General features: G+C 40.1%; 1 protein-coding gene across 5 annotated transcripts in view; it reads right to left on the bottom strand.

The window, feature by feature from the left end:
• The window catches only part of PDE4DIP (phosphodiesterase 4D interacting protein), a 203936-nt gene that overhangs the window by 42768 nt on the left and 146239 nt on the right, over nucleotides 1-14929 (bottom strand). For all 5 annotated transcript variants that reach the window (XM_052637981.1, XM_052637980.1, XM_052637982.1 and 2 more), the window contains 2 exons: nucleotides 13434-13561; nucleotides 2869-2957 (listed from right to left, as the gene is read on the bottom strand). In XM_052637981.1, the coding sequence (XP_052493941.1) occupies nucleotides 2869-2957; nucleotides 13434-13561 (217 nt within the window). The remainder of the gene's footprint in view (nucleotides 1-2868; nucleotides 2958-13433; nucleotides 13562-14929) is intronic.

Raw genomic sequence — 14929 nt, forward strand, 5'->3', positions numbered from 1 at the left:
AAATGCATGAAAAGTGATTCGGGATTAGCATTTTAATTATTTTTTTCTTTATCATCTATGAAAAGCTAATACTTCTATTATTCTTCCTCAAGCAAAACCCCAGGGTGTCAGTGTATGCAGCAGTGGTACAGATCCTTTAGTTCTATTGTTAGTTACATCGCATAAATTATTGTTGCTGTTGTTGTTTTTCACATTTCCTAATTTTTCTGTTCTATTGTTTCCATTTTATAATTCAACTTTTTGGTGTGCTGGTTTTCCATTTGCCCCACAGAATTCAATGTGCAAACCTGATCTCTTATTTGAATAGAATGGCTTTGTTTTAGCCCTATTGCTCCATACCTCCCACAGTGTATTCAGTTCTCAGACAGCATTAAGGTATTAAAAATGACCTTTTTTCAAGTTCATCACTGCCTTTCTCTCCTTTGCATTTGTGACTGTTGATTAATTTTCTCTATTGCAAAAGTTCAAATGAAGAAAGACAATGATGATTAGTTTCTTTCACAGGAATTTCCTAGGTATTATAGATCTTACATTTGATTAAGAATGGAATTGTGTGAGAGATGGGGAAAATTCTCATTATGGCCAGACCTGAAACTTCCTGAGGAGGGTGAGTCCAAAAATAAAGATGGAGCAATATGCTTTGGCCAAAAGTTGGTTCTTGCCTTAAAAGGAACATAAAATTGGGTGGATATGTTTATAAGGGGAAGTGTGTGTATGCCTGAGGCAGGAAGCAAGCTTGGTGTTGAGAATAAGGTCTACTCCCAAGGACACAACTAGGAGAAGCTCAGAGCACAACTTTAAGGGACCAGTTCCCTGGAGACAAGCAGATACATTTTTGAGAATCTGGACACAAGACAGTTACGACAAAACAAGCTTTATTTAATTGGTAGCAGGAGAACCACGCCCACAACCCTCAGAAAAGTTGCTGTAAGTTTACAATGATTTCACATACCTCCTTCCCAGAACTGAAGATTGACTCTCAAGCAAAGGAGATGCAAAGGAAAACACTGCTTACCCAAGATATTCTTTCATCCAACAGATAAATACTTGTCTAATTTATTAGGTATCTCCTATGCCAAGTGATTGGAGAAGGAAATGGCAACCCACTCCAGTATTCTTGCCTGGAGAATCCCAGGGACAGAGGAACCTGGAAGGCTACAGTCCATGGGGTTGCAAAGAGCTGGACACGACTGAAGCAACTGAACACATGCCAAGGGATAGGGAAGACATTGCAAGGGAAGTACAAATGCCCCAATGGAACAATTTATTCCAGGGTTGGACTGACCTCAAAATGTAGTCTGATCATTTCTCCACACTCAGCTATAGGAAAAAGAAGGTTGAGGAAGAAGTGACTTCATAAACCAGTCTGCCTATAACTGAGAATCAGAGTGGAGAACTCCTACTATCACTCCTACTATAGTTTGGACCACATCTGGCTCTTTCCATATCTGTGGCGCCTGTTCATATATTCTGAAGTTAATAACCATCAGTGTCAGCTTGACAGCTGACATCCCAGTCAAGCTCCATGTGAGAGTGGATATTTTCACATCCTGCACACCCTTCTCTCCCACCCAAGGTCCTCAGTGCAATCAGGGAGTGAGAGGTGAGGCAAGGGATTGGCCCAGAGGGGCAACAGAGCACATAATTAAAGGTACAAGCATTGGTTAGGAGGACTCAGCTGTCCAAGCAAAAAGAGAAGTGGAGCTCATGCAGGAACTCAAGGGAGAAGTTAGGGCCAGGTGTGTCTAGAGCAACACAAAGGGGGTCTTGGTAGAAGGTAGAGAAACTGTGTTGAGAATGGGAGGTGTTTCAGACAACTGCTTATGTCCTCAAGAGTCAAAGACTGTGCCCAATCCTGTGAGGTTTGGGTACTGCTCATGTGGTCTTTCTGTAGGATTATCAGACGTGCCTCGTCTTTTTCTCATGCAGGAGATGAAGAGGCAGACTCATTTCCCCCCCAGTTTTCCAACTGCTCCAAGGAAGCTATCCCTGGAAACGCCCAGCTGCTTCTGCAGAACGACAGATACCAATGATCCACTTGCTCCTGAAAAAATCTACACACCCGGTCCCTTTAGGACACGGGATTGCCAAATGTCCCTGGGCAAGGTGAAGACACAGAGGCATTCCAGTGGATGCTATGGGATCACTCTCGGGGACTGAGGTCCAGGACATTCTACCCTTGAACTCAAGAAAATGCTGGTTACACCTTCACTGCAGGTCAATGAGAACCATGTTTCAGCCTTGGGTACCACGGCTGAAAGGTACCAGCCTTGGGTTCTGAGGTCTGACCAGGGCTTGCTCTTGAAGTGTCATCTGCTGGTCACTGACTCATCACCATTTGAGCAGTCAGGTGCCCAACAAAGTTCTCTTTTATGTAGTGAGACTTCCCCAGGATGAGCCTGGTTTTGGAGGCATTCCAGTCCTCTTGTAGTTCCTCAGAGAGCACTCTCCTGAAGCAGGGGCCAGGCCTGCCACCTCCCCAAGTGGCCCTTTGGTAACTGTCTTCTGGGATGTATTTCGGTTACAAAAGCCCAAGATGGTAAGAGTCCATGGTTTTGTTGTGAGCAAAAATTCTTCTGAAGCTATAGCTATAGATGGTACATAGGGGCAAAGGAGGGCAGGAAGGGGCAGGGAGCAGGAGCACGAGACACAAGGAGCAGAAAGGGTGGATTGGAAAGAAAAATGGAGTGAGAATGGCGGTTGGAAAGGCGGCTGGGAAGCTTGGGGAGAGCAGGAAGAAGACAGGGCAGTGGTTTATGCACGAAGAGGGCTTCTCATGCCAGGCCCACAACGGCTGCAGGAGACCACCAGTCCCCGAAGGGCTCTGAGCCCTCCACCCCGGGACCCCGGGACCTAGCTCGGACTTACTTGCTGGTGGCTGTTGTGTGCAGCCTCCTCCTCGATACTGTCGGTGAACTCCGTGCTTGCATCCTCCGTGTCGTCCCCTGCAGCTGTACCTAGAAGTGGGTCCAGAAGAGAAAGGTGACTGCCTTCGCAGGTGCCTTCCAGACAGCAGCTTAGATTACACTCATTTTGCCATCCACCTCTGATTTCTTCCTTTCCCCCCAGAGTGGCCCCCTTGCCAGCAGGGCCGACAGGGAAGGCAACACCAACAGTGTAGAAAAGTCATTCATCACTGATACTTTGTTACTAACACTCCAGCTTAAACCTAAAAAGGTAAGCTGGTTTCAACTGCACAGCTGTTAGACTGCCGGACTAAGTGGTTACCCCTCTCACTTATTTCCAGAAACCCTGAATTATTTCCTTCCTGCCACTATGTAATAATTTTCCCTACTGTGACATGGACCCAGTGTGACAACTTTTTCCCACCACTGAGTGCGGAGAGGGATCAGGGCAGCCCTGCTCCTCCCACGTTTCCCTTGGGATCAGTGGCAAGTGGGGTGATTATCTCAATGAGGAACCTTCCTGCAAGGGTCTTGCGTCCTACAGCAGCTGAGGTCTAGTCCAGCTCCGGGGCCGAGAATTGTTCAGCCGTTTCTTCACCCCTTCCTCTTACCTCCCCTCCTTCCATCCCCCTCAAACCCTTGTCCAATGCCAACATCCTGAGCCTGAAGGGTTTCTTGCACCATTTTGTCTAAAAGGAATTTAATCCATTTATTCACTCACCAAAAATGAACACAGTCTCCCTGGGACACAAACATCTATGCCCCACACCAAGGGACAAGTAGCTGCAGTTCATGGTCTAGATTTATGTCTAAGGCAGTGCTGACCACCAGAAGTTTTTGCAACTTTATGCCTCTGCTGTTCAGTAGACACTAGTCACACGTGGCTACTGAGCCCGAGGAAATGATTTTTTTTTTCAAACATCTAAAAATAAAATATTATTTTTAAAAATATTATCCTGTTATATCTAAGCCTTTTGAAGAAATTCTGGCTGGCACTGAGAGAATTAGTAGCAATACAAAGAATCACTATTCATAATTTTGTATCTGAAACTATAGATACTGCTTAAAAGAATTTTCATTAAGCGTTTTTCTTATAACAGTCCCAATGGTATGTCTATCTTTTTAAATGTAATTCAAATAATCACACATGGCTGATGGCTGCCATTTCAGACAGCACAAATATAGGGTGTTCCTTCTTCTCCACATCTGTAAAAATAAGACTGTTCATCAAATTTTAGATTAAGACCTATTGCTCACATTACTGATTTCTTCTGAAAATGTAGGAATTTATAATGGTCAATTCATCTGGACACCAGAGAAAATGTATCATTGATACTCCTTGGGTCTTACAGAACCTACACAGGTTAAAGAACCGTGAGATCCAGTTCTGACCCTGGCCTCAGAAACCAACCTGTTACAACTCTTCTTCTGGCCACTGGGTAACCTGAGCCTCAGAGATTAGGCGCCTTGACCACAGTTACATAGCTATAGCTAGCCCTGTATAAGAGCCATGCCAAGATGGCAAGTCTCTAGACTTTCAGGCAGAGACCATTCACTGTTCCTTCTGGTGACAAATCAGATTTTTGTCTCCTCCTCCAAGAGCAGAGAACCTGCTCCTGAGCTCACACACATGAATGAAAGGCTCTGCATAAATAATGAGCATTCACTACCCTCTACAGGTAAGATGAGCAGGGCCAGCTCACACCTACACTCCATCTCTTGGCATCTGCAAGATTATGCCAGGGTACTGGCAATGGACCCGGCCAATCTCATGAAAAAGTACTAAAAGCATGATGTCCTAACAGGTTAATTTTATGACTCATTTGCTGATCTTTACCATGAATGTTGTGTTAACTTTGGACCAAGGCAATACCCTATTCAATAAAGCCCTACTCACAAGAAGACACCTTTACCACTCGGCATGTTTAGAGCTCTGTGGCAGACTGTTGTACAATAGAGATTTCCAATACTTACTTTTAAACCAGCCCCAGAACCATCTCATTTAGGACACTGGTTGTGTAGAGGTGACTGAACATATTTCCTAAGATGTGGCTGCTTTGGGAACTCATTGAACCCAGGATGCTAATTCACTTGAGGACAACCGTGTTGTATTACGCTCACTTTGAACAACACTATTGTTGTTCACTATTCCCTGAACGATAGAGATCAGAACCTTCTTTTTTCTTTTTCTGCAAAGAAAATGAACTGTTCCACTCAGTGACAGACTTAAAAAACACACTTTTCATATTGTTTCCCTTCTGAGTGTTGAAAAGAATAATCCTGTGGTTGACGAAAGTTCAGCTCTGTGAGGTCAGGATCCTCACCCCCACCATACCACACTGGGCTCACATCCTGCGATGATTCCTGTACAGGATTCCAGAAGCAAGGTAAGTGGAGATTAGAAAGGGTGATTGGCACTGGCCTTGAAGGCTTCTGTCTAACCCTTTCTGCCCTCCACTTACCTTTGTTGCCTTTCTGATGCCACATCTGACTTTCTATTAATAATGTTCTCTCTTTAATTCACTCTGGGACAGGATACCATGATTTTGACTTCATCAAGAGTTAAATGGAGATGAAGCAAAAATGCCCATTTCATCCTGACACTCTATTGCATAGGGGTTTTGTTTTCCTTACTCATTTTCTCAGGAGCAGCAGTCTGCGGTACTTCCTTCAGGGCAGCTTGAAGGGTAGCTTAGCCTTTACCAATTTGAATGCAAAAAGCTTTTTTGAATGTGTTTGTTTGAGGGGTAAATTTTAAAAAATATATACATAGAAAATATTGAAATAAGTTATCCCACACAAAGTCCTACCTGTAAGTTTACAGTAGACAAGCCTCTGCTGTTACCATTCCTGGTTTTTTAAAAGGCAGTAAGAACTCTTTGGCGGAAAATACCCTTTCTAAGTTTTTACAAAGCAACAAAACACTATCCTCAGAACTATACATTTCTAATTTAAAGGTACTATACTTTATATTGAGGAAGTTATTGCTAATGTTTGATAAATATGAAATAAAATGTTCTGCCACCTTTAGAACTACTGAAAGCTAAGAATCTGTTCATTCAAATTTAACTTGCCTCTCGATCTCCAGGGTAAGTTTGACATGTTAGACTGGAAATTTTATTAAAAACTTTTATTTGAGGCTTCAATAACAGTTCTCAAGTTGTGGTTCTCCCAAGTTTCAAGGCTCTGAATCACACATAAGGAGGTGCTACCAAAACTTCCCTCTCTTGAAGCATTATTTTCTATCAACTGTCTGACTCTATAAAGTACATAGAAATAAACTTCTAAAATATAATACTTTAAAAGCTTTGGGCAAAATTTAAGTGGCATGAAAATATAAGGTCTTTTTTATCACAGAGGCAAAAAGTCATACTTTTGTGCTTTTTAAGTTGAGGATGGCATAATTCTTGAGAACATGGACTCTAGAGCCAGATTGTCTAGGTTAGATTTCTGCTTGCATCATTAGCTATGTGACTTTAGACAAATCCTTTTCATAACTTAGTTCCCTCACTTCTTAGGGTTAATAGTAATATCCACTCCATACACTTTTCAGCTACAAAGGGTTTTGTGCCTTTGAAGTGCTTGAAACAGTGCTTGGCATATACTCAGTATATTCCTTATTATTACTATTTCACAATATTATTGGCAAACTGGTTTATGCACTAGAAAGCAGAGAGTTGAAAAAGGCCATAGAACCTAAATGTACTCAGCAGAACACTCAGTGGTAAAGAATCCGCCTGCCAATGCAGGAGACGCAGGTTTGATCCCTGGGTCAGGAAGATCTGGAGGAGGAAATGGCAACCCACTCCACTCCCAGGTATTCTTGCCTGGGAAATCCCATGGACAGAGGAGTCTGGTGGGCTACAGTCCATGGGGTCACAAGAGTCAGACAGAACTGAGTGACTAAACAACAACAGTGTTTTCAGGGGGTGATCTTAAGTCTGCCTCTTCACTGCTCACGATGGAGGTTTGAAGTAACACTCTTAAGTTCTTCCTACTTTGCAGGACAGTTGAAAAAAACACAGATCAGTAGATTAAGATGAACTCTTGAATAGGTGTTTTAACAAATAGGATTAATCATCATTAAATGATAACTCCTTAAAACTCCATCATGCACAAATAAGCCTTGAGGGAAAGTCATGAAGTGTTATTTTAATTCTTCAGTAATGAGCCCCAACTGGGCTGCAACAAGACCACTTTCTCCAAATTCTACTCTATGGTCATTCTTGTTTTCTTTTTAAGCCATTTATATGCAACCGACAGAAAAGGAGTAAAATTTTCCCATAAAGTTTCTCGGAACACAGGAATCATAGCTGACTAATTTTGAAATGTGATTTAAAGAGCTAAACTTTATAGCATGAACAAGTTTGCAGTAACAAGTGCCTGGCTGTTCTCCCCTCAGTGCCAGGCTCTTTATGTCCTCTGGGCCCACCTCCCTCTCACTCTTGGGCACTCTACCATGAAATTATAAGAACTCTCACCTGTTCACCTCATGAATCAACTATTGATGACTTAAATATTATGATCCTACATGAGAGGATCAAAGAAAAAAGGTCTCCTATCAGACTGCAATTTTACCTGCATCCATTCCCTTCTAGAACCATAAGAAAACTAAGATTTCATGGAGTCTTCCATAAGCTTCTCCTGAGAAATAAAATTCTTTAACTAGACATTCTAATATTGGAACCAAAGTAGCTGGGGTGGGGGGTGGGGGGTGGGGGGGACTTGTCTGCAGTCAAGTTCCTTTATGGTGTATCTTTGTCTTTAAATCACAGTATCTCTTAGGTACCCTTCCAGCTTACAAGCTTGTAATTCAGAAAGCAACTGTTTTCATGACTTAAAATTCTGTAGTGTCAAGGAATTCTTCCTTCTATGATCTCTTTGTTCCTCAAAGAACACAAGAAACAGGCCTTTCCAGAACATACACAGGGACAGCACCACCCACCGTAACAACTGTTCAGCTGTGTCCGACTCTGAGACCCCATGAGCTGTAGCATGCCAGGCTTCCCTGTCTTTCACTATCTCCCAGATAGCTCATAACAACAGGCTCCTCAAATTTTCATCCCACTTTCCACTACTCTCCTTCAGCAAGCAGAGCAGGAAGGGTTTTTTTTAAGGTAAAGTAATCCATTTCACATTTCTAGGGGAAGTTTAGTGCTTCTCATTTCCTTGAGAGTAAAAAAATTCAGGTTTCTTCTGCTTCCTTCCTCTAGTTAAATACAAAGGCATTCACTCATTTCAGAGCCTTATTTAACTTGGAGTTTTAGTACAATCATCAATAGACTGGTTCTCCTATAAGGGGAAAAAAAAGATAAAGAGCTTTCTCTACTTTTCTCATTAATCTTTTAAGAATGAAACCAAATAATTACTGTTTGGCCTTTGATACTTTTATTGGATAAGTAACAATTTTGTGTTTCAACTAAAATAGCTGAAATTCTAACACTTATATATAAAAAAGTACATGCTCCATGCTAGCACAAATGTTAACACAGTTTAACACAACACAGTGCCATGAAGAAATGAAAACTTACAGCTTTTTTCAGTGGGTAAATAGGCCTAAAAGGGTCTAGTGCCAAGTTAATGGATGTAACATGTTACTTCCTTCTTCATCTAAACTGTTATGAATCACTTTTTCTCAACAGCCCTAAGATCAAAACTTTAAGTGGTAAAAAGTAAGCCTGATTTTATTATCAAATTGATCATACTTGGTGGAAACAGACAGATTCATGGTTTATAAAACACACTTGTATATACACATGCCTCTAAAATTTACAGACTGAGAGGGGTATTTCAAAGCGATTATTTTGAAATTGCAAAAGGAAGCACTGTCTATTCATGTTATACACTAAACACAAACCTACATGCATTTGCCAGACAATCATGAGCTCTCAAAAGGAACAAGGAAGTCGATTTGGTTCATGTACTTAACCACCATACTCTTCATTATTATTTTAGATCAAACATTTTCTGATGTTGCTGAACTTTTTATTTTATCCTTCCAGCTTTAGCAAGAAGAAACCAGTATGATAAAGATTTTTATTTCTGGAATGTGACTTTAAATAACAAAAAGGGAAAGTAATGCAAAAAGAATTAGTATGTCACTTTAGAAGTTTAATTACTCTTATTTGAAATCTGATAAAATTAGTATTGTTAGTGCTACAGTTTTATGTCTCTCTTCCACTTCCCATCCTTTGTTGGAAGCAAATTACAAACACTGATATTTTATTTGGGAAATTTATCCTGGCTCAGTGATGATATGGGAAGAAGTTGAGGACTTACCTTCTGTCAATACTCACACTACTTACAATCTATATGATTGTCTTTTAATTGTAATAAAAATGACTTAACAAAGTTAATTGCTCCAAATGCCTAGTGACGAGGTGGCTTAAAACCATATTCCAAAATGCTTTAATACACAGAAACTATCACCCCACAGAAATTATTCTGCTTTCCCGGCCTGTGGACTCATTCCTTCTGTTTTTCTTATTGGGTTGCCTTATATGAGCTCCACATTCCCAGCTATTTTTTCTGCAGTACACATGATTCTGCAGTACAAAAGGCAGAAGAATAAAAGCTCTCTGAGCTTCACCTCAAAGGGAAATGAGAGAAAATTTTCTAAATGTTTGTGTCTCACAGGATATTAGTATCTGAAAAACAAAGCTAATTTCATTTATCACACCTCTAGTACCGTTTCTACAAGGCAGGATGGAAAATGGACTTTAAAAGTGTGTGAGTCACTATATCCCTTCCCTGCTCTCCAGGAAGTTTGTCACATATCCCTGCACATTGGCTGCAAACCTGCAGAATTACTAGTGAGACCCTAGTTGAAGAAGCAACTTGAGTTTTTCAGGGATGTGAAGATTCTGTGACTTCAAAAACAAAGAAAGAAAGAAAATGACCAGTAAGTCAGAAAACAATAACTTGATCATATCAACAGGAACCAGAGTTTTCTAATACTAGCTCAAAGCAAGCAAAGGTATTAAATAACTGTTTCCTCTAGGGCTTACACTCCAAATGGAAGTCATTTTAGGTAGGTCACTTAATCCTCAATGACAGGAGCAATTTGGGGTATAATCTGATCGGTTTCCCCTTGTCCTAATCAGAGGATTCTAGATCTAACTGAAGCAGACAGCAGATGACTGAAGCAGATTTTCAGTCTGAAACCAATTTTCTTGAACTGTTTTGAAGCTACGAACCAAACTTCTCAACCAGACACTGGATCAGAAGTGTAAGCAAGCATAAAAGTGATAGGCCTTTTACAGAAATCTGCCACTGGGGTCATTTAGGTATAAACAGTGCAAGTAGAAGAAACTAAAGAGCCTCCTCAGGAAACTCATGGCTTGGATCTACTGTCCTATTCAGGTCAAGGTTTCCTTGATCTTTCACAGATCTCTGACTGCACATAATGACAAAGACAAATCTTTTAAAAATACAAATGAGGAAGCAGAAGAAATGAAGATACTGCTGCTGTCCACAAATGAATGAAGAGAAGTGGGTGCAGGAGGGGGCGGGAGGGGTTAAGGATAAGAGTTAAAGGCTGACAATATTAAAACAGCCCCATCAGGCCTTTTCAAAAAAGTTACTGTAACTTGACTAAATAGTTAAAAAGAGAACACCAGAAAACGCTGATTTATACTAGGTATTATCAATGATCAGACTTCAATGATACAGTTTAATCCTGTAATAGAAAAGAGTTTAAAGGAAATATCTATCAAAAGGACTGCCATTTCACTCATTATATAAATCTTGGAGGTCTTTTTCAATTCTTTAGTTTCTATAGACTTCAATTACCCTGACCTCTTACAACCATTATAACCAGAAAGGAAATATGTAAAAGACCAAATCTATCAATACAGATTTTTCTGAATTTAAGTTCTGCTTCCAATTAAGCATAGTCTGAGTGAGAATTTAACTCCATTTTCTTTCACCTTTTTTTCCCCTTCAAACACAAGGTTCTATAAGCACACAAGGCTTTATCTAAAGTTATTGTAATACTGAAAAACGCCTGGCAAAGGTAGAACAATTCAGTAAAAGAAAAGGTCTGCACTCCTAAGGAGGGAGTGGAATCTTATTATAGCATGCTAAATACAAGTATATGGATGAAGGGGCCAAAGCATCAACTATCTGCAGGATACAGAGCAAAATTCATTAGAACCATATTCTCTAATAAGATGCCAAATTATCACACAAAATTGTTAGACTGGCAAACTCTCTCCAGTTAGCACTGTTCACAAGCCTTATTCCAACTATACAGACAAGAAAGAACCAGATTTTAGTCACATCTATGGTATCAAGATCAAACTTCTAATTTCCGTGCCACTAAATCCCTTAACTTTCTAAAATGTTTCCTAAGGACCAATATCAAAGGTAAGTAACTACAGAACAAGTTAGTCCATCTTTTCAGGATCCAAATCAGGACTAGAGTTCACTTACTTTCTCCCCCTAATCTATGTATTCTGTTAATGTTTTGGTAGGAAGTTGGGTTTCTTATTATTCATTCCACTACCTTAACATTTCTAACATTTAGCAACTGGTCAAGATAACAAGGGAAATGCCTACTCTTGTAGGATGACAGACATGGAAGTAGTAGCTTACCTAAATTACTGTAATCTCTATGAGCCATTAGAAGCCAAATATCAGTCATGGTTGAATCTTAACAGGAAACTTAGTACCACTGGGCTATTAGTAAAAATAAGAAAAGACATTTCCTAAATGCCTTGTAATCATATGACAGGCTAGTCTTTGGTGGGTTGATATTTCTACAGCTTGATTATCTGTTTCTTTACTTCTAGAATGTTACAAAAAGCTTTGTGCAGGAAAGGGTCACTAAAAATTGGAAGACTAAGAAAAAAATGGATGATTTGGCTTATACTTCCTATCTCCTTTATTAAATGATGCCTTTTCCCCTCAAAGCAAGCCCATTAAAGCTGGGAAGCATTTCCATTTAAGAGGAAGCTTATGGCTACCAATCTTTTGCAAATTACTTAATCAGAGAATTCCAGGGTGTTCCTCCAGGAAAATATTTACTTCCCTGTCCACGTCAGAGTGATGCTCTGTTACAGGTGTTGCTGAGGTTACAGAAACTTGGACAGAATTTTGAATGTAAACAAGCCATGTCAGCACATGAATGTGAAAGAAGTAAAATGTCATGTAAAAAAATGGGAGGAAAAAAAGAAAAACCATTGTGCTCCGCCTAGTTTAGAAAGGGTACTCAGTTACATTTACGGTGCTAAAGAGCCCCAATCCCTAGTTCCAAATTCCATGTTTAAAATCTGAAACCTCAGCTTCTAAGCTGGGAAAATTATATCCAGCAGAAATAACAAATCTCACGAGCTTGCAAAGCTCCAAAGTAACCTTGGTTACTGTTATTTTTTTTATTGATATTTAAGATATCAATTACATTGATATTTAAGATACCAGAAGTATAATCTAAAGGACCCCCTTTCTTACTTCCATCATGTTGTGATAACAAAACACTGAGACATGACCAAAGCCTAGAAAGATGTGTGACATTTCTTTCTAAACTATTCAAACACATCAAAGCCGGAAGCCTATTAGTTGCTTTAACATGGAGAAATGCAAAAGCACGAAAAAGTGAAAAATATAGTACTCCAACTAGTGCCACTACCAAAAGAAAAAAATACAAGTAGTAGGCTATTCTGACCATAATGAGTTATTTGGTGAAATACTGAACTTGAAAGGGGACATTACATTTGAAATTGTCATTTTATGTGGAGAATTCTCACCCTGATAGACTTGGGAGCTTTCTTAAAGTTATGTTCTGACTAAATATTATACGCTTGGTTTAAAGAAAAAAAAATTAATGTAATTTAATCTGCATCTAATCTCTTTTCACTGTCATTCAATAATCAACTCTGAAACAATATTAGAGGTAAAGGTTTACTATAAATGTTTTAACAGTCTTTGCCTCTGCTCTTTAACTTGGCCTTCCCAATACTTTCAGTCTACTCCTGCAAGTCTTAGCTTTGATTACCTTCTAAGGATTATACCATTTCTGCAGAGTCATTCTACAGACTCTCATTCTCTCTCATCTTGAACCTTTGATTAAAATTTTGCTCTCACTCAAAGAGCAGGAGTTGATTGAATGGCAAAAAAATACACACACATGCATTTATGACATGATATGGAATATATGAAATGGATTGTGAAAGTGGGGGAGGAATAAACTTTATTGGCCCATAGAAGGGATGAGGGAAAAGAAGGAGTGGGGGGGGGTGGTGGTGAGGAAACTAAAATGGAATGATTTATAGTGTGCAAATATACCTTGTAACCTCCACCATTCAACTTAGAGACAGTTACGAACAGTGAAATACAGGTAGACTAAAATGAGTTTCACTTTGCAGGTGAGGCTACTTGTACCAGTTCTATCATTAGTAAGTCACCGTTTAGTTCAGACAGGGCTCTCTGGTTAGTGCACACAAGGGTCTCCATCCTGGGCTGCAGTCTGACCCGCCAGTGCTCAGAAGCCATGCTCGTGATGAACTCGCACACTTTCCAGTTCCCCACCTCCAATGGCGGCCAGGGTCTCCAGCCTGCTTAAGCGCTCCAGGCTTCTTCCGAGAACTTCTTCTAGCCGATTGCGTATCACCTGGGCCCCTTCTAGTTCCACCTGCAGAGTTCGGTCTCTCTCAGAGCTGATTAAACATGCCACACACAGAAGGAAAATGAATTAGCCATCAATGTAATGAGTCCATCGTTGTTGTCGTTTAGTCGCTAAGTCGTGTCCGACTCTTTTGCGACCGCATAGACTATAGCCCCCCAGGCTCTTCTGTCCATGGGATTTTCCAGGCAAGAATACTGGAGTGGGTTGCCATTTCCTCCTCCAGGGGATCTTCCCAACCCAGGGATCGAACCTGTGTCCCCTGCATTGTAGGCAGATTCTTTGCCACTGAGCTACCAGGGAAGCCCATAAGGAGTCCATAGATGCTTCCAAAGAGCCAACAGTGCCAGTCTGAGCCATGAGACTCTAGGAGACACATTTTACTGTGTCTCTAGAATACAACCAATGAATGTGGTCTTTGTTGTGGCACCTGTGTTCATTGCTGGTAGACTAGCAAGGTCTGCTTTCTGTAAAGTTTGTCCCTTTATCCAAGATTCTGGGCTAACCCGACATAAAATTATAGTTCCTAATATTTAGCTAACACCACTACAAGGCTACTAGGAGAAATTTCATTTTCTAACTGAATGCATTAGTTTCTGAAAAACCAAAACCCAGGAAAAACTAACTGTAAACTGAATTCATATTGAGCCAAGCAGGGCTGGTTGCTACTGAAGGTATATGTTTTGTCATTTGTTAACCAAACTTCACAGTACTCTGAGAAGGAATCCAGTTCACAGAGAGTCAGAGATTCCTTAACAAGTAACACAACTGGTTCTATCATACCCTTCCTCTGCCTTCATTTTCTTGAAAGAGAAAGAAAACAAATTTAACTCAGCAATACATTAGAGAAAGCTGAATAGTAACAAAAATAAAAATTAGGAAAGAAAGAAAGGGGCTAGGAGGGAAGGCAAAACAAGAAAAAAAAATAAATAAAGAGAACAGAAAATGTACCAGAAAGATAATAATATATATGGCCAAAAATTAAGAGGTACAGGAAAACATATTCATCATGATGGCTATTGGTAATCCTGCAGTAATAGTAGCCATAACAACAAATACATTTTCCTCAGTGACATTCAGTGAATATCAGGGCCCGTTATAGTCTTACTCTTATTATTATAATATAATGAAGCAGCCTTTAATAGGACAAGGAGCAGACAAATGAAAGAAATACACAAGTTCTTACTACATGCAAGGAACGAATTGAGACACCTGACATGTATTCTCATTTGATCTTTGCAATAACTACACGAAACAGGCAGTATTCCTGATTTAATTCAGACATTGAGGCTCAGAGGAATCCATAAAACGAATGACAAATTGGACCCCAGTAATGGTCCACTTTCTTTTTCTTCCCACTTTGTAAGCTGTAGGTATCTTCATGTAATGAGGAATAAAAGGA

This window comes from Budorcas taxicolor, chromosome 3 (genome assembly GCF_023091745.1).
Source record: "Budorcas taxicolor isolate Tak-1 chromosome 3, Takin1.1, whole genome shotgun sequence".
In the NCBI taxonomy this organism is placed as follows: domain Eukaryota; kingdom Metazoa; phylum Chordata; class Mammalia; order Artiodactyla; family Bovidae; genus Budorcas; species Budorcas taxicolor.